This window comes from Mobula birostris, chromosome 2 (genome assembly GCF_030028105.1).
Source record: "Mobula birostris isolate sMobBir1 chromosome 2, sMobBir1.hap1, whole genome shotgun sequence".
Lineage (NCBI taxonomy): Eukaryota > Metazoa > Chordata > Chondrichthyes > Myliobatiformes > Myliobatidae > Mobula > Mobula birostris.
In genome coordinates this window covers 40,884,032-40,903,157 of record NC_092371.1, presented here as the reverse complement: position 1 = coordinate 40,903,157, position 19,126 = coordinate 40,884,032, and the positions used below count along the sequence as shown (strand labels likewise).

The following is a 19,126-nucleotide window of genomic DNA, read 5'->3' as shown; positions in this document are numbered from 1 at the left end:
AAAGCGATATCCAATATCATGAATGACAGTGATGCTTCACTTCCAAATGAGCTCAACATCTTTTTATGCTCACTTTGAAAGGGAGAATAAAACTACAGCTAAGAGGATTCCTGCAGCATTCTGTGACCCTGTGATCTCTGTTTCAGAGGTCAACATCAGGCAGTCTTTCATGAGGGTGAATCCTCAGAGAGTGGCAGGCCCCAGTAGAGTACCCGGTAAGGCTCTGAAAAATTGTGCCAACCAATTGGTGGGAGTGCTCAAAGACATTTTCCATCTCTCACTACTACAGTCAGAAGCTCCCACCTACTTCAAAGGGGTAACAGTTACACCAGTACCCAAGAAGAGTAGTGTGAGCTGTCTTAATGACTATTATCCAGTAGAGCTCACATCTATGGTGATGAAATGCTTTGAGAGGTTGGTCATGGCTAGAATCAACTCCTGTCTCAGCAAGGACCTGGACCATTTAAATTTACCTATCGTCACAACAGGTCTACGGCGGACGCAATCTCATTGGCTCTCCACACGGCCTTGGATCACCTGGATAACACAAATACCTATGTCAGAAAGCTGTTCATTGACTATAGCTCAGCGTTTAACACCATCATTCCTACTGTCCTGATCAAAAAGCTACAGAACCTAGGGGACTGAACCCCCCTCTGTAACTGGATTCTCAACTTCCTAATGGGAAGTCCACAATCTTGGTAATAACATCTCCACCTCACTGACAATCAACACTGGCGCACCTCGGGAATGTGTGCTTTGCTCACTGCTCTCGTCTCTCTACACTCTTGACTGTGTGGCTCAGACAGCTCAAATGCCATCTATAAATTTGCTGATGATATTGTTGGTGGAATCTCAGATGGTGATGACAGGGTGTACGGGAGCGAGATATACCAGGTAGTTGAGCATTGTCACAGCACAACCATGCATTCAGAAAGGGTAAGATGAGGGAACACACAGAAGTCTTTATAGAGGGGGCAGAAGTGGAGAAAGTGAGCAGTTTCAACTTCCTGGGTGCTAATATCTCTGAGAACTTAACCTGATGTTAGTATATCAATGCAGCTATAAAGAAGGCAAGATAGCACTTATGTGTCATTAGGCGTCTGAGGAGATTTAGAATGTTACCTAAAACACTCTAAAATTTCTAAAGATGTACCATGTTAATCATTCTGTCTGGCAGCATCACCGTCTGGAACAAGGGATGGGGTGCTACTGCACAGGATCGAAGTAAGCTGCCCAGAGTGGAAAAATTAGTCAGCTCCATAATGGGTACTAGCTTCCATAGTATCTGAGACAACTTCAAGGAGCAGTGGCCCCATCACCCAGGACATACCCTCTTCTCACTGTTACCATCAGAACGGAGGTACACAATGGCTATTTCTCTCTGCCATCTGATTTCTGAATGGGCATAGAAACCATGAACACTACCTCACTATTTTTTATTTATGTTTTTGCACAACTTATTTAACTTTTTGATATATGTCTATATACTTACTGCCATTCATTTTCTTTTCTTATATTATCATGTATTGCATTCGACGTTCCCTGCATTGTACTGCTGCCGCAAAGTTAACAAATTTCATGACATATACCAGTGATATTAAACCTGATTTTGGTCATTTACAAAGCAAAGATCACATTAAAGGTAGTACCTTATTCTATAATTTATTAATATAGTTATGCTAAAAACAAGGTTTTAAAAGGAAATAAGAGACCAGCATGGAGACATAAGAAACAGACCTCTAGTATTTGTAATTTTTTGCAACATATGGATTAAAAGTTGTAGTAAAGTTCCTCCCCCCTGCCAAAAGTAAAGATCAGAGTTGGTGGAAGACTGGTGTGAAGCTTTTAATGTTTGAGGACATTTATAGTAGATAATGCAATAATGACTCCAGAGAAAATTTTGCATTGGGAAACTTTGCAGAAAGTAGAACAAGCAAGGTAATTTGGAATACCAAGAAATTAAACCCTATCGATAGTGTAATTCTAAAACCAATAGAATAATAGTGTAAAAAGTATGTTTCTGAGAATAAACACTTATACATATACTGCTTACAGTGTCTTTATTGAAAATAATTTGAGACCAATTTTAAAAAGTTAACATCAATATACGTATTTAAAATATTATTGAAAACTTTTAAAATTTTGTCTCAACTGTTTGAACTCCCAGTGCAAAGAGGATGACAATTGCTCTGGATAATTGTGACATGACAGTCAAGTAAAAGGATTTCTGTAAATTAACTGTAAGATTATCAAAATCAGTTAATTTATATTACCGGACCAAGAATAGCAGGGTATGGGGAATCAAATGACATTAACTTATGGAATAGAAATGAATGCATCCTTTGTATGGGAGGCACTGCAATTAAAATAATATCACAAGATACGGCCAAATAAAGAATGAGGATTCATGTAGCCCTAACACAAAATTATATCTTCTTAAAATATGGGCAGACACTTACGGAGATATTTCTGTAATTCTCAATATAGATGTATTTTGCTGAGAAATAAAAACTCTACAAGAAAGGTGATAGATTTATAGATTTCTAAGCAAGTTAAGGATGGTATCAAATTGCAAAAAAGAAATGGTTGACGGTATTTTGAGGATTACAGAGACTAGAAGACTGAAAATTTTAAAAACCTGCAAAGGATGATGTAGAAAGAGTACAGAAAGAAGAGAATGAAGAAGAGGGTCTCGAATATGAAAATGGGAGACAATTGGAACAACTAACTTCTGTCTTCTGTCACTAAAAACATTCTCCTTACAATAAAAATATAGAGGGAAATGGAAGGAGGTACTTAATACAACCATTACTACCAGAACAAGCTACAACGAAACTATAGACTTAAAGGATGTAGAACTAGAGTGCAGGCCTTCAGCTAGGGAAACTAATGGTCTTACTTTGCAGGACCTAAAGACCTGCATCCTAGGATCTTAACATGAGTGGATGTGGAGTTAATGGCTGGACTGCTCTTGGTTTTCCAAGCTTCCCTTGATTCTAGAAAGGTGCCAATAAATTAGTACATGCAAATGTAATGTCCTGCAAGTAGGAAGGCATGAGTTAGTTAATGTAACATACACATTGGAAAATGTGCTAGACTCCATTATTAAGGAAGTAACAGCAGGACATTTAAAAAATCATAAGGAAAACAGTTTTATGAAAGAGCAATAGTGTTTATCAAATTTATTAGAGTTCTTGCAGAAGGTAACAGACAGAATAGATATAGGAGATATTATGATTTACAGTTCCAAACGGCGCTTAATAAGATGTCACATTAAAGTTTATTGCAAAAGGCTGCTTTGTGGGTTTTTCATGATCGTGGAAAGTCAATTGTCTAACAACAGGAAACAGAAAATCAAGATAAAAAAATGTCCTGGTATAACCGATGGGGTGCAATGGGGTTCTGTGCTGAAGCTTCAACAATTAAGTCTATAGAAGTGGAACTAAATTTATCGTAGCCAGATTTGCTGATGATAGAAAATTAGATGCAAAACCACATTGTGAGGAAGATGCACAGTGTCTGGAAAAGGATTTTCAATTATATTAATCAGATGGGTGTAAATTCAGCAAATGAACTACAATGTAGGGAAAATTAAGGAATTCATTTTTGATAGGAAGAGAAACCAAATACATCTGTCCAGATGCTATTGTACAGAGGGACTTCTATTTTGAATTCTGGCCAAAATAAGCCCTGAAAATGGGATACTGCAGATTTAAGTGCATGTGGTATTACAATAAAACAGTAAGATTTACCTTCTTCTGTATACTAGCATTACCACAAGTCCTATCAGACTATAAAACCCCAAGACCCATGTAGTCAGCTTTATGACAAAAGCTTTAGTGGAATAATAACAAGCTGTATAAAGTTCTTTGAACAGTGCCCAGATACAATACCACTTTGATCATTGGTCCAAGGAGAGAAGAAAAATGGCACTCTTAGTATCAATCTGTGGGCAATAATTATGCATAAACTATGCAAAGGAGATTTCAATAACTTTTTGAAAAAATTCCAGAATACAGCAGATTAAACCACCAGAAGTTTCAATACTCACTTTAACAAGCTATGTTATTTTAGTAAGGTGAAGTTAGAGGGTATGGAGCCTAGAAAAGATTCTCCTCCAAATGAATATTTTGCAGTTACTTGGTAATTTTTAAAAGAGTGTTTCTGAAATGATACAGGATTTGTAGACAAAGACACCAGAAAGAATTTCAGCCTCATATGACTCCATTTTTTATATCACTTCTAGGCAATTATCAGCAGCGACTCTATTGACTCTCCTCAATTCCTTCCTCCTCCCAGTATGGCAATGACAAGACTCTTAACAATGAACTGGAGCTCAGAGAATAAAGGCAAATACTGGTATGTTTCACAATAAATTCACAAATCTCCCTCAGAAGATTTCACAAATAATTGGTAAAAGGCAGGAATTTATTTTTCTAGTTAGATCTTACAGAGATGATTACAGAGATGATTAGAAATAACAACGGATGGAAATATTTCTCTTTCTACTGTTACATGAAGAGCACAAGGCAAATTTAAACCTGTCGCAAGATCATTTGCATTCCATTGAAAAAGCATAACACTTATGGAAATTAAATAAAAAATTATAAAATGTAAACAAAATTTCCTTCACTCAATAAATCTATTGCATTATACTTAAAAGTAAATGTAGTAAATTATTTGAGAGATAAAATAGCAATATTGCAGAATTCTTGACCACATAAAAACCCAAGTTTATATGAGGTGCATGGATCAGATGCTTTAAAGTTGAATTTAGTGTTATAATTATTACCTCTCTATACAAAACAACTACAAAAGAAATAACTGTATCAGAGTAGAATGGCACAGTGGCAAAGATGATAATCTATTATCCAGAGGCCTAGAAAATTAATTTAGAAAGTTCAAAATCTACAGAATAGACTTTAGTTTAAATTATTAAGAAAATTTGAAATTGATGCTCGGCAATAATGATAGTGAAACTACTTGTTTGTCCTTAATTCTTCAGTGGATCACTAATTGATATCAGAAATTAAATTGCTTTGCCCTCACCCATTCTAGTCTATACGTGATTCCAGTTCTACAATGAAGTGAGGTTAAATCTCAGCTGTCCTACACAAGTAAAGGCATCCGTTAGTCTTGCGAGACCATGGATCTGCACCTGGAAAGTCTTCACTCTCCAGGGCACAGGCCTGGGCAAGGTTGTATGGAAGACCAGCAGTTGCCCATGCTGCAAGTCTCCCCTCTCCACGATACCAATGCTATCCAAGGGAAGGGCATTAGGGCCCATACAGCTTGGCACCAGTGTCATCATAGAGCACTGTGTGATTAAGTGCCTTGCTCAAGGACACAACACATTCTCTTGGCTGGGGCTCAAACTCACGACCTTCAGGTAGCTAGTCCAATGCCTTAACCACTTGGCCACGTGCTCACTGTCCTGCACAATGGCCGCAAAAAAAGACCACTTAGGGATGGCTTATAAATGTGGCCATGCTAGGATATCCACATCCTGTGAACAAATGACAGCCGAACTAAACTGGTGCACAAAGGTGTAATTGACCATCTTATGTAAATTACATGGAGCACAGACCACAGCAGATTCAAGATTCAACATTCAAGATAGCTCATATCATTTCCAGTGCACAAGAGTAAAGGAGAATGAAATAACTGTTATTCCAAATCTAGTGCACCACAAAAAGAAGGACAATAAGATAAAGAACAAATTAAAAACACAGTAAACATAAATACATAAGATAGTTTATATACATAGCTTGATTATTTGTACATCAAGTGGCACTAGGAGTATCTGTGCGTAAAGTGTCTCTGACAGGAAATGGTCAAGTAGTGTTGGGGGGGTGTGGGTTAGTGGGTGGAAGTATTGATCAGCCTTAATGCTTGGGGAAAGTAACTGTTTTTGAGTCTGGTGGTCCTAGTATGGATGCCATGTAGCCTCCTCCCTGGTGGGAGTGGGACAAACAGTCCATGAACAGGAATGGTGAGATCCTTTGTGCTATTAATGGCCTTTTTCTGACACTTTTCTGCATATATGTGCTTGTTGGCAGGTAGGTTGGTGCTGGTGATGTACAGGGCAGTTTTGACTACCTGTTATAAAGCTTTCCTGTCCGCCACAGTGCAGATTCCATACTATGCAGTGCTGCAGCATATTGGGATGCTCTCTACTGCACATCTGTAGTAGGGTGTGAGCATAGATATACGTAGCCCATCTCTCTTCAGCCTCCTCAGAAAGTGAAGGCATTGTTGAGCTTTCCTGACTGTGTAGAGAGCGCTTTGGGACAATGAGAGTTTGTGTGGGAGGTGCACTCCCAGGAGATTGAAACTGCTCAGTTTCCACTGCTGTGCTGCCAATATAAAGGAGTGCGAATGGTGCAAGTTCTACTGAGGTTTATAACATCTCCTTTGTCTTATTGATATTGAAGAAGAGGTTATTTGGCTTGCACCAGGCCTTGCGCTCTTCCATTTCCTCTCTGTAAGATGTCTCAACATTGTTGGTGATGAACCCTATGACTGCCCGTCATCGGTGAACTTGACAACATGATTACTCAGATGTTTGGCCATGTAGTCAAGTGTGAACAGTGAGTGCCGTAATGGACAGTACATAGCCCTGTGTTGAGGATGAGGGGGAGGAAAGAGCATTAGTGCATCCTGACTATCTGAGGTCTGTTGGTTAGAAGTCCAATACCCACCCAGTTGCACAGTGCTGAACTTAGATGGAGGACTATGAGTTTGCTCACCAAGGTCTGTGGGACAATATAGACAGATAGACAGACAGATAGATAGATATACTTTATTGATCCTGTGGGAAATTGGGTTTCGTTACAGCTGCACCAACCAAGAACAGAAAATAAATATAGCAATACAAAAACCACAAACAATCAAACAACAATATGCAAACTATGCCAGATGGAAATAAGTCCAGGACCAGCCTATTGGCTCAGGGTGTCTGACCCTCCACGGGAGGAACTGCAAAGTTCGATGGCCACAGGCAGGAACAACATCCCGTAACGCACTTCCGGTCAGCCCGAACAATCTGGAAGCCCTCCATGGAAAAGTTTTGGTCGGGTATGTCATCGTGCAACCCCGTTCTAGTGAAACACATAACATTGCACTCACGAAATGTTCTCTGACCTCCTGGCTAGCGCCGTCAACTCGTCCATTTTATTACCCACCGAACTCCTCCATAAGTTTCTGTTGTCTCGACCCGGTCCTCTTTCCTCGCCTTTGTGATCTCCCTCTGTGTGTTTTCCTCCAGATTTCAGCAGGGGTGTCCAACGCGCTGTTCGCTAAACCGGCCGGCATAAGCGCAATCAGCTGGTCCCTGGAATAAACAATGCGACTATACTGCTGCCCCGCTAATGAGACGTGTTCGAATGTAACTACTTGCAGCGCTAAAAACCCAAATAAAACTCTCTCCACCAGCATGTTAGAGAGGGTGCAGCTTCAACGTGTTACCGTGAAAAAAAATACACTCCAGAAATAGCACTCTGACATAAGTTTCCTTGGTTTGTCAGAGCCTAGTTCATGACAGATCCTATGGCATCTGTCGTAGAATGGCAGGAATGGAGTTTTTGATATGCACTATTACTCTGTTCAAAGCAGTTCATGATAATTGGTGTCACTGCCATTGGGTGGTGGTCATTTAGTTCTGAAGTTGTAGGGTCCTTTGGACAGGGATGATGGTGGCAGATTTAAAGCATGTCAGGACAGCAGACTGGATGAGTGAAGTGTTGAAAATGTCTGTGAATACATCAGTGAGCTGGTGTATACACTCAGCCTGGGATGTTGTCTGGCCTAGGGGGTTGACTCTCTGCAGAGTCCTTCTCATGTCTGCTGCTGTGGAAGACAGTGGCTGCTTACCTGAGGGGGCGGGGGGGGGTTGATTTTGTGCTGGTGTTTTGTTGCATACCTCAAAGCGTGCATAAAAGTGATTTAGAACATCAGAGAGGGAAGCATCACTGGTACAATCAATGCTGTTTCTCCTTGCATAGTCAGTAACGCCCTTGATGCCCAGCCACATACACCGACGACCGTCACTGGGCAGGTGTTCCTGAATTTTTTGTGCATAGGTGGTCTTTCCTCTCTTGATGCCTAAGATGAGGTTTCTCATGGCTGTTCTGAGTAATGTTATATCTCCAGACTTGAAGGTAGCATCCCAGGCTCTTAGTAGGGAGCACAGCTCTATGTCAGGCAGGGATTCTAGCTGAGCTGTGAGATGATTGTGGTTGAGGTACCAGCATCATCTAAGCACTTACAGAAGTAGCCATTGACAGAGGCATGTTCATCAAGGTTTGAGTCATTTTCATTTATAGTAGCCTTTGTATATACCTACCAGTAAATCCATTCAAAACAGTCCTGAGGCAGAGATTGCCTCATTAGACCATACACTTACGGCCCTCTTGACTCTTTTCTTCATTTTCAGCACTGCTCGATATGTTATGATTCACATTATGGAGATGTGATCAGAAAGGCCAAGATAAGGGTGTGGGATGACTTTGTAAGTGCCGTATCTGTTTACATACTGCAAACATGCAAAATGATGTAAATTAAGGATCCCTGATGTGACATTGATGCCTCACTCATAGCTCCTGGCAGATTCATCTCTCCATTTTCATTTCATATCACAAGCATTGCAGTGAGTTCCCTCAATTGTAACACCATTTCTGGCTTTAGATCTCAGCACAAGGTGCTACAACGTTTGTCAGGTCCCTGCTCCCTGCGCTTTACACTCTTGCCTGGACAGCCTGTTCTGCCACTGCATTCTGCTGCATGGGGTGTGTTCTGTAGGTGCCAAGTGCAACAGTCACAGCAGAGCTGCACACCTAGTCCTGAAGGGAACCAAGGATTCCCATTCCAGTGCATGGAATGGTGTTGAAATACCATGGGGCTGTATTTAAAGTTCAAATACTTTTTTTTTATTGGGGAATAAGAGCATAAGACCATAAGACATAGGAGCAGAAGTAGGCCATTCGGCCCATCGAGTCTGCTCCGCCATTCATTCCTGGGCTGATCCAATTCTTCCTGTCATCCCCACTCCCCTGTTTTCAGCCCTTACCCTTTGATGCCCTGGTTAATCAAGAACGTATCTATCTTTGCCTTAAATACACCCAATGACTTGGCCTCCACAGCCACTCGTGGCAACAAATTCCACAAATTTACCACCCTCTGACTAAAGTGACTTTGCCACATCTCTGTTCTAAAAGGATGTCCTTCAATCCTGAGGTCACACCTTCTTGTCCTAGAATCCCCGACCATGGGAAATAACTTCACCATATCTAATCTGTTTTGGCCTTTTAACATTCAAAATGTTTCTATGAGATGCCCCCTCATTCTCCTGAACTCCAGGGAATACAGCCCAAGAGCTGCCAGACTTTAACCTTTGATACCATGTCCAACCAAGAACCTGTCAAGCTCTGCCTTAAATACACTCAACAACCTGGCTTCTACAACTGCCTGTGGTAATAAATTTCACAAATTCACCACCCTCTGGCTAAAGAAATTTCTCCGCAACTCTGTTTTAAATGGATGTCCCTCCGTCCTGAGGCTGTGCTCTCTTGTCCTAGACTCCTCCACCATGGGGAATATCCTTTCCACATCTACTCTGTCTGGGCCTTTCAACATTCAAAAGGTTTCAATAAAATCCAGGCTCATCCTCCTAAATTCCAGTGAGTACAGACCCAGAGTCATCAAATGGTCCTCATATGATAACCGTTTCATTCCTGGAATCATCCTTGTGAACCTCCTCTGAACCCTCTCCAATGCCAGCACATCTTTTCTTCGATAAGACCAAAACTGTTCACAATACTCAAGGTGAGGCCTCACCAGTGCCTTATAAAGCCTCTGCATCACATCCCTTCTCTTGTATTCTAGACCTCCCAAATGGCACAGGCATTGCCAGACATCCCACCTCTCCCGGAAGTTCCGGGAGTTTCCTGCATATGAATAGTGGTTCCCTGATGCCCGCAAATTATATACAATATCACGAAAATCAATTTTTTTGAGAGCGAGCGAGAGAAAGCAAGAGAGAGCGCGAGAGCGACCACGAGAGAGAGCGAGAGCAAGCAAGCCAGCGAGAGAGAAAGCAAGCGAGTGAGAGAAAGCGAGAGCGAAAGCAAGCGAGAGAGAAAGCGCGCGAGAGAGCAAGAGAGAAAGCAAGCAAGAGCGCCAGCAACCATGAGAGAGAGAGAGTGAGAGCATGAGCACGCCATGGGAGAGTGTTCCAAAAAAAATATAAAATGTACGTCACCCCAGACTACACTAAAGTGTACCCCTGCCTAATAGGTGTCAAAATAATGACAGTGTTGCTCGCTGCACTGTTTGCAACAGTGACTTTTCTATTGCCCATGGTGGGGTAAGACTGTAAAAGACGTGTTGAGGTGAGTTTAACAGGTGTCATTCGTTCATTAGCATAGCTAACATTATTTAAACTAGCTGGCCGGCTCCTAAGGAGCTGCTCTATTGCAGACATCCCACCTCTCCCGGGAGTCTCCCGCAAATTGATGGTGCTACCTCCCTGAAATGAGTTTTTGCAGGGTGGGATATCTGCATTGCTGCTATCCTTGGCACCTATCCAATATACCAAAAAATACGGAATTCCAATTTGTAGGCAGAGATCTACAGTTCAATGACCTTCTAAATTATATACTCAGCATAATATTAAATGTCTCCTCATGTAAGTCGCAGGATGGCTGTATATTTTATTCCTGTTTTCTTTCTGTGAAAACAGTACTTAAATTTGGAAGGCATTAAGGTGCAGTTCCTGGGCTGAGATATGATACACATTGGATGGATTGGCAGGATAAATGCAGGGTGTCTTGCAATGTTCCAGCTTGTTTTTTTTACAGCTGGCAGAGACTACTGATAGCAGTCCCGTGTCATCATAAAGCAAAAGGGCTTAAAATCATACACACCTTGAGAACTATGAGAATGAGGTTTCAGAAGATTTGAAAGCTGCTCCAAAGCATGGTAAATTATGTCACATGGATTCAGCTAAGCTTTTATGAACTTAACCAATTCACTTCCACTTTAAATGTACCCTGTTTTCCCTTTCCCTTTCCTAAGTTCCAGCAACAATCCTCTCCTTGCTACTTGTTCCTTCGTCACTCTTCATTTAAATAAGATCCAGATGCTGAATGACCAAGGACTGAGATTTAGCCAGAGAAAGCATTTTACATTCATGTTAACATCACCACCACTTGCTCCTCTCTCCCATTACCTCTGGATTAAAACTGCACCCTATGCTTTAGATTTCAGGTTTTTCGATGCTCGGTCTGCAGAGGATTAGTTTCCGTAGAGCAGGGTAACCTGAGAATAGGATTTGAAAACCTTGAAATCTTGTACCATTGAAATGAGTGCATTGTAAGCGAGATCAAGTCACTTCAATGGGTGAACTACGTGAGGCAGAAATAGTGGAACTGTATCGAAAGGTGCTGCATTCATTTTGTTTGTAATCATGTTGAACAACATTTGATTTCATGAAATGTGCGTCTGCATTATGACATTTAGCAAGATTTACTTTCCCAGAGGTAACGTCTGAACTTTCTAAGCAAAGAAGAAAATCCAGGACAGCATAAAAGCAGCATGAAAGAAGGCACAGGGCTAACTCTCAGGGAACCAATGCATTTGACTGAGCTAACACAGCTGATAGTGAGTTTAAAGCCCATTCAAAAATCGCAACCCAATTTTATGAAACTTAGTAAAGTGCCTTTATTTAGCAACAGAACATAAAATATCTTTTTATCTCTTGGAAAACCTACCTCTATAAAGACACGGGTAGTAAGGTTCCTCTCGACACCCGATGTTATAATTTCACTGTGTTTGATAACTGAATTACATTGATTTACTATGTTAAAACTGCACAATGAGACTGGAAAATGAATTATTTTGACAGAAATACTATCTGCTACATTTTAACTCTCAATTTCTTGTTTAACATCGGGTACATCAGTCTGAAATAGGTTCTCGAATGTAGCATGGATCTGAGAATCACAACTGTACATGATCTGAGGCCAAGCCAGTTGTGCCTCATTATTTTATAAATCATTGCTTTATGTATAACTTATTTATAAAGGAAGATTTATAAAGAGATCTTTGGATGCAAATTCCTTTAGCGTTTATTGAAGACAAAATTTCCCATGATGCACATTAATCATTATACTCTCACAGTAGCTGTTTTACTGTGATGTATCAGGACCTGCATCACGTTGTAAATTCTAGGCTCTTATGAATGAAACAATTACTGGACACTGGTTGCTAGTGTAAAATATTGCAAATAAAAGCAGTAGTGCTTTTATTTTTCCTTTTGCAAAATGTGCTTTTGCAATAATATTCCTGTTCCACAGCAGTTTCAGAGCCCCATAGGAGCCTGGATATTTCGGTAATTAAACTCTGACAAATAAAGCACATTTTACCAGCCATTTAACTTTACTGAAATGTAGTGTATAATTCATGTAACACAACATGTTTGTGTCTTTTTAATTCCAGTGACTGGTTAATGAGTTGCCAAAAGGGGCAAATTATGTTGGGTTCATTGCTGCTGAATAGTTTTAGAATTAAACAAAACTATTTTTTAAACTTCAGCTAATAACTTCTTGGTAATTCTCTTTATTCTTCTCTCAAGTCATTAGTTCATTTGTAAATGTTATTTATTGAGTGTCTCCATATATATACAAATGTGTAGATTAAGACTCTACAGCTGAGATTAATTGCTGTATTACAATATCAATAACTTAAATAATACTTCTTACAAAAATGTCTGTGCACATGTTTTATTTCTTTGCCCAATTACTTTGCCTTAAACATTGGAAATGTATCCACAGAAATTAACTTCGAACAGAAAGAATAAATCCACATGTTAAGAACGTGTTGGATATCCTGCTGCAATTTATAACATCTCAGTACTTCAATCTACCTCACTATGACGATAATTGGAACAGATATTCAGAAGGATCTACACGTTTTACTTCAGGTGGTACAAATTCACATGCCAAATTTTTTAAAAAAACGGATGCTTTATTGCATCCAAACTTTTTGTCTTAAAGGATAGAGATCTGCTTGGGTTTAAAATTAAAATCCCAGCCAACTCTGATCCAGCCACAAATAATGTGAATTTGGCCTGAAGATGTATAACCTTTTTATAGTTGGGGCTCCAATGGGGAACTAGGCTCTAAATAAAGTACTGAGCCCTTGTGAGTTTACTGGTAAACAGCTGATCTGAGGCTGTAGGTTTAAATATTTTTGACACCCAACCCAGTCTGAACCCTATGTTGTCATATTCCATTTGGTTCTAGTCAACAAACCAGCTCAGTTCCTCTTTTTGGAATTTTTTTTAATATATGCTATGGGCCAAATTGGGCTGGGATATTAATTTTAAACCCAAGCAGATCCCTCTGCTGAGGCAATAATGTATCAGTCTTTTTTTATTAAAGCTTGGATTCTCTGGGCTTATTCCACATGATACCCTAGCTGTGGTATGAAAAGATTTTCATTCAGTTGGAATGAGCTGGAGCCGAGATCCCAAAATATCAGATGTCGCTCTCATCTGCTGATGCTGGAAATCCAAAGCAACACGCACAAAATGCTGGAGGAACTCGGCAGATCAGGCAGCATCTATGGAACAGTAGACAGTCGATGTTTTGGGCCTAAACACTTCTTTGTGTCACTCTATTTGAACCACTATGGGACCTACAATAGTTCGAAAGAATCCACTACACTATGTTGACAGAGATTGGACATATTCTATAATATTGACTCAAGAAATACCTAGGCTGGCATAAACGTGAACTCCAGACTCCTGCCTGTTATTATTGAGGGTCAGGTAGCAAATTTTGCTCCCGTTCTCTTGCATTCGTTTAACACATTCGGGCTAATGTCCTTCAATACTGGAACACTTCCACTGTTGTCACTAACGTGTGCAATAAGTATCTGTATCACTCTAGCTTCTTCTTCCTTTTTTACAAATTAGATTGTTCTTGCAAGAAATACAATTCTATAAAGTAAATTATTCGAAGGGAAGATACAAGTTATTTGAGATAATCTGTGAATCTTATCCAAATACTGTGCTGATGTTTGATTTTGGCAGAAACTCTTTATAGTAGACACTCCAAAAGAGTATCAACATTCTCCATACCTTCACCATAATATAGAGATAAGCAATAAAGAAATGGAAACAGATGTCCTTTTAAACCTTCACTGCCACTCAGTGACATTACGGCTGATTTGATCTTGGCTTCAGCTCCACTTTCCTCTGAATCTTAATGCCTCTATCATCATCTATAACCTTTGGATGGGGCAGCCCGCAGGGTGGGCGATAGGCATGCAGAGTGAAAAATCTGGTGCCCACCAGAATTTATGCACTCAAAGAAAGTGCCTGATGTTTCTCGGCACAGGAATTTATATTCATATTTGAGCTTGGGGTTTATCATTTTCAGCTTGGAAGTGCGGGTTGAACTTGTGGAGTCAAACTTAGGGTGTAATGTCCAATGTTGCAACTTTAAGGAGCTACTCACTGCTCAGGCTGCCTCCATGCCAGCTTGGGCTGTTGTCTTGGTGGAATGGCAAGGCTTCCATGGATCACCGAACCTTTCGTTCTCGCTGTTGGGATAGCTGGATTTGTCTGCTTACCCTGCCTGTAGGCTGGATTATTATCACTCATGTCAAAATGCCAGGGCTTCTTGCCTCAGATCTGCTCCAAGAGAATCTATAACCTGCTCCAGGAAATCACTGGGCCATCATCAGTAGTATAACAATGGCAGAACCACATAGAAGATAGTCATTAATGAATACAAAATGTGAATAATTCTGTGATATGGAACATAAATTATAGACTTGGTTTACAATCTTCATATTGTAGGGTTTTAGTTTTTGCACTTTGGCCAAGCAGTGACAGAGATGTGGTGAAGGGCATTTAAATTGTGGTTTTAGGTGAGTTTTTGGATGTGTTCTTCAAGGACAGCCCAGAAAGAAAAGCACAATCTACACATCCATTTGCCTTCCTTGGCGTCTACTCCATTCTTCCCTTTTACTATCTCTCCTGCACATCATCCTCTAGCATCTGCTCCTCAGTTACCAATAATTCAGTAAAAGTAGAGCCTGCATGCAACAAGTCACCAGGAATCTTGACACCTACTTTGCAGCGTGTGGTTGAGAAACAAAGCTTCAGAATGACAGTGGTCTGCTCCAGAACATTTGATTGTGTAATAAGCTTTTCACTGTATTTTACCCATGTATAGATTACTTCATCAGTGATAACTCATCACTCTCTGTTATGCTTTGCTGGTACCAATCTAGTTGGACCAGCCAAATGCCACTGAATAAAATTATTAATAAAATGACTTGGGAAACCAGTGTAAGAACAGTGGAAATTTGCTTGCTGATCCTTCATCCTAATGACTTGCTTCTCCATTCTCTGTTTTGGCATACAATTTATTCTCCTCTATCTTAGATTTCTGATTAATAAATCAGCTTCCAATTGAAAGGTAAGATTGAAAAGAGCAATTAGAAAGCCAATTCCTTGCAAAAGGAAGAGCAGAATTATTTATCTTTTTCTTATCTAAGTTGTTATGAGGATATATAGAAACATAGCTTTCTGTGCTTAGGATACTTTGCTCCACATTCTAATCTGTCAAAAGCAGCAAAAAAGGATTAAAATCGGAAATAAATGATATGTGCCCACAAAACTCACAAATACGAGGGGTGATTGATAAGTTTGTGGCCTAAGGTAGAAAGAGATGAGTTATACGGCTCTCATTATATGCACATGCAGTTCAACTCTTTGAGTGATTATGCAGAAAGTTTGAAGTTAATAACTCATCTCCTTCTACCGTAGGCCACGAACTTATCAATCACCCCTGCTGTGGACACTTTCTGGAGGTCCAAGATCCGTATGCTCCACGACCACTGGACTAAGTGTGTAAATGTAGGAGGGGACTATGTTGAAAAATAAATGTGCTTGGTTTTCTAAAATTGACTCCTTCTACCTTAGGCCACAAACTTATCAATCACCCCTCATACTACAATTCATTAAAAACATGTCCACATTGCATGATTTCTCTTCATGGATGTTGTAGGAATATGTGCACTGCAACCTTATTTATCCCATTCAATGTAATGAAATTTATAATAAGTATGCAAGCTGTAACGATCATCTTCTGAGTAACATGCGAGCACTTGTGTTACCAAGCTGCTATCTGCGGGTATAAATAATCACCTATCATGTGACCATACTGTCAACTCTCAACATTGAAACCTCTTGTGAAGTAATAGCTTATCCTTGAATATTTTAGTGAAGCTTAAGCATTCCTACAAATGAAATTTCGGTTACTATATTAATAAGCAGTGGTTTAATACAATGGACATTATACAGTATGCTAACACAATGAGATTTGATTTTGGCATACATCTGCCACAGAAGTAATGGGCTTACAGTTCACATAAGTTTTGTATTATGAGTGACTATGTAACATTTGAGCACCACGTTTGTCTGAAATTGCTATATTTCTGCTGCACAATTATACTTAACACAAGCTGTGCAGGGAACCTATGAGTGATAGTGGAGGTGGGGGTTGGGGTGTGGTGACAGCTGATTCCTAGAAAATGGTCTGTCTATGTAGCGATTTTCCACAACACTAAACCACATAATCTACACATGCATCAAGAAATGCGAAAATGTGAATTGAAAATAAAATATGTTCATTTATTTACTTTCTTTCATTTAAATTTTGTAAGAGAGGATTTTTATACCATATGCAAGACTGTTTTGTAGTTATTTTCAATTCTGTAATGGCGAATTTCTATTACTCAAAATATCGTAATGAGGAGATTGCCTTTATACATAGAGTTCAGAACATAGAACGGTATAGTACAGGAGTAGGCTCTTCAGACCGTGATGCTGTGCTAACCTAATTAAACAAATCCTTTCTGTCCACACAAAGTCCATATCCCTCTATTCTCTGCACATTTTTATGTTTCTCTAAGAGCCTCTTATACCCTTCGATTTGTATTTGCCTCCACTACCACACCAGGCAGCACATTCCAGGCACCCACAAACATCTGCGTGTAAAACTTGCTTGCACATCTCCTTTCACCTTACCCTCTCTCACCTTATACATACGGCCTATAGTATTAGACATTGCAATCCTGGGAAAAAAGATACTGGCTGATTATTATATGCCTCTTACAAATTTATAACTGTCAATCACCTCTCCCCTCTGCTTCCACCTCTCCAGAAAAAGCAATATTTTACCAAGGTGGTCACACCTAAAGTACAGACTTCAGATGGAAGGGTGGTTATCAGAATATTTAAGGGCAGTAGGCAGTCAGTACAGGATCCACCCTCCCTCCCACAAGGCAATTCACCTCAACAAGTTTACCCTTTTGAATACTGCTAGGGGGTGGGGGGAATGACCTATCAGCTCTTAGTCAGTGGAACTGTGGCTGGCTCTGAGGTGCAGCAGGGAAGGTTAAAATCAATAGTGGTAGGGGATAGATGGGAGATATTGTGATCATTAAAGAGACACCAGAATGGTGTGTTGTCTTCCAACTGTTAAAATTTCAGAGCAATTGCAGAATATTCTTTGAGGAGGATGAGTAGCCAGAGGTTGTGCTGCATATTGGCACCGATATTTTGGTAGAAAGGGGATAAGTGGTCCTGTGCAGGTACTATAGGAAGGCTGAGAAGAAGGACTTTGAAGGTGAGAAATCTCAGGATTACTCCAGTGCCACATCCTGGTTCAGGCAGGAATTGAAAGATAGACCAGATAAATAAGTGGCTGAGGAACTGGTGCAGGAGTTTTTGGTTTTTGGATCATTGGAACCTCTTCTGGGGAAGGGGGTGACCTGTACAAGAGGAATGGCCTGCACCCTAACTGAAGAGGAAATGATATCCTGGGTGGGAGGTTCCCTAATGCTACTTAGGAGGTTTTTAAGATAGTTTGGCAAGGGAGTGGGAACCAGAGCACTAGATCAGAAAATGGAGGGATTAAGAGGAAGATAAATATCATGACCAGTAAAACTAGGCAACAGCAAGGTCACAGGCACGATGCGATAGATGTGCTGAAGTGTGTGTATTTTAAAGCTACGAGTATTATGGGTAAGGTTGATGAACTTGGTCAGCCGAGTGACCTTACAGTGGGAGAACAGTTCGGGCATCATGACTACAACTCCTAAATCTTAAGATAGATCTGGATAAGGATAAGGAAGAACCTTGTGGGTGAGTATTAAACTGGAGCAAGTACTAGGCAGGAACTAGGGCGAGTTAATTTGGAACAGCTATTTTTGGGCAAGTCCACATCTGACATGTGGAGGGTGTTTAAAGACCAACTGCACAGAATACAGGACAGGTATGTTCCAGTAAGAGGGGAGGACACAGACAGCAATGTAAGTGAAACTTGGATGTCAAGAGAGGTGGTATATTTAGTCAAGAAGGAAAACAAAATGCATGTAAGGTTTGGGAAGCCAAAATCAAACACAGCCCATGTGGATTATAAAGAAGCCAGAAATAAACTCAAAAGTAGAATTAAGAAAGCTAGGAGAGGCCATGTCAAGTTCTTGCCAAGTAGGATTAAAGAGAATCCCATGGCATTTCACACATATATCAAGAGCAAGAGGATAAATAGGGAGTGGGTAGGACCACTTAAGGATAAAGAGGGAACATGTGTTTGGAGGCAGAGGACGTGGATGAGGTTCAAAATGAGTACCTTGCCTAATAATTTACCAATGAGAAAGATGTGGAGGATAGGTGCTGTACTGTTCAATGTTTTATGTTCTATTTTAACCCAAGTTTGTCCATCCTCATCTCATAGCACATGCCCTCTAATCCAGGCAGCATCCTAGTAAACCTCTTCTACACCCTCTCCAAAGCCTCCACATCCTCAGAAACCTCTTCTACACCCTCTCCAAAGCCTCCACATCCTCGTAAACCTCTTCTACACCCTCTCGAAAGCCTCCACATCCTCGTAAACCTCTTCTACACCCTCTCCAAAGCCTCCACATCCTCGTAAACCTCTTCTACACCCTCTCCAAAGCCTCCACATCCTAGTAAACCTCTTCTACACCCTCTCCAAAGCCTCCACATCCTCGTAAACCTCTTCTGCACCCTCTCCAAAGCCTCCAC

The 19,126-nt window shown here is 40.4% G+C and overlaps 1 protein-coding gene across 3 annotated transcripts in view; it reads right to left on the bottom strand.

Moving 5' to 3' along the window:
• The window catches only part of nfatc2a (nuclear factor of activated T cells 2a), a 147,340-nt gene that overhangs the window by 43,748 nt on the left and 84,466 nt on the right, over positions 1 to 19,126 (bottom strand). Inside the window, exon 10 of one of the 3 annotated variants that reach the window (XM_072239895.1) lies at positions 6,906 to 7,336. The exons of the other annotated variants lie outside the window; for them this stretch is intronic. Coding sequence (XP_072095996.1) covers positions 7,326 to 7,336 — 11 coding nt within the window. The 3' untranslated portion in view covers positions 6,906 to 7,325. Of the gene's footprint in view, positions 1 to 6,905; positions 7,337 to 19,126 lie in introns of those variants that run through there. 3 annotated transcript variants of the gene reach the window in all.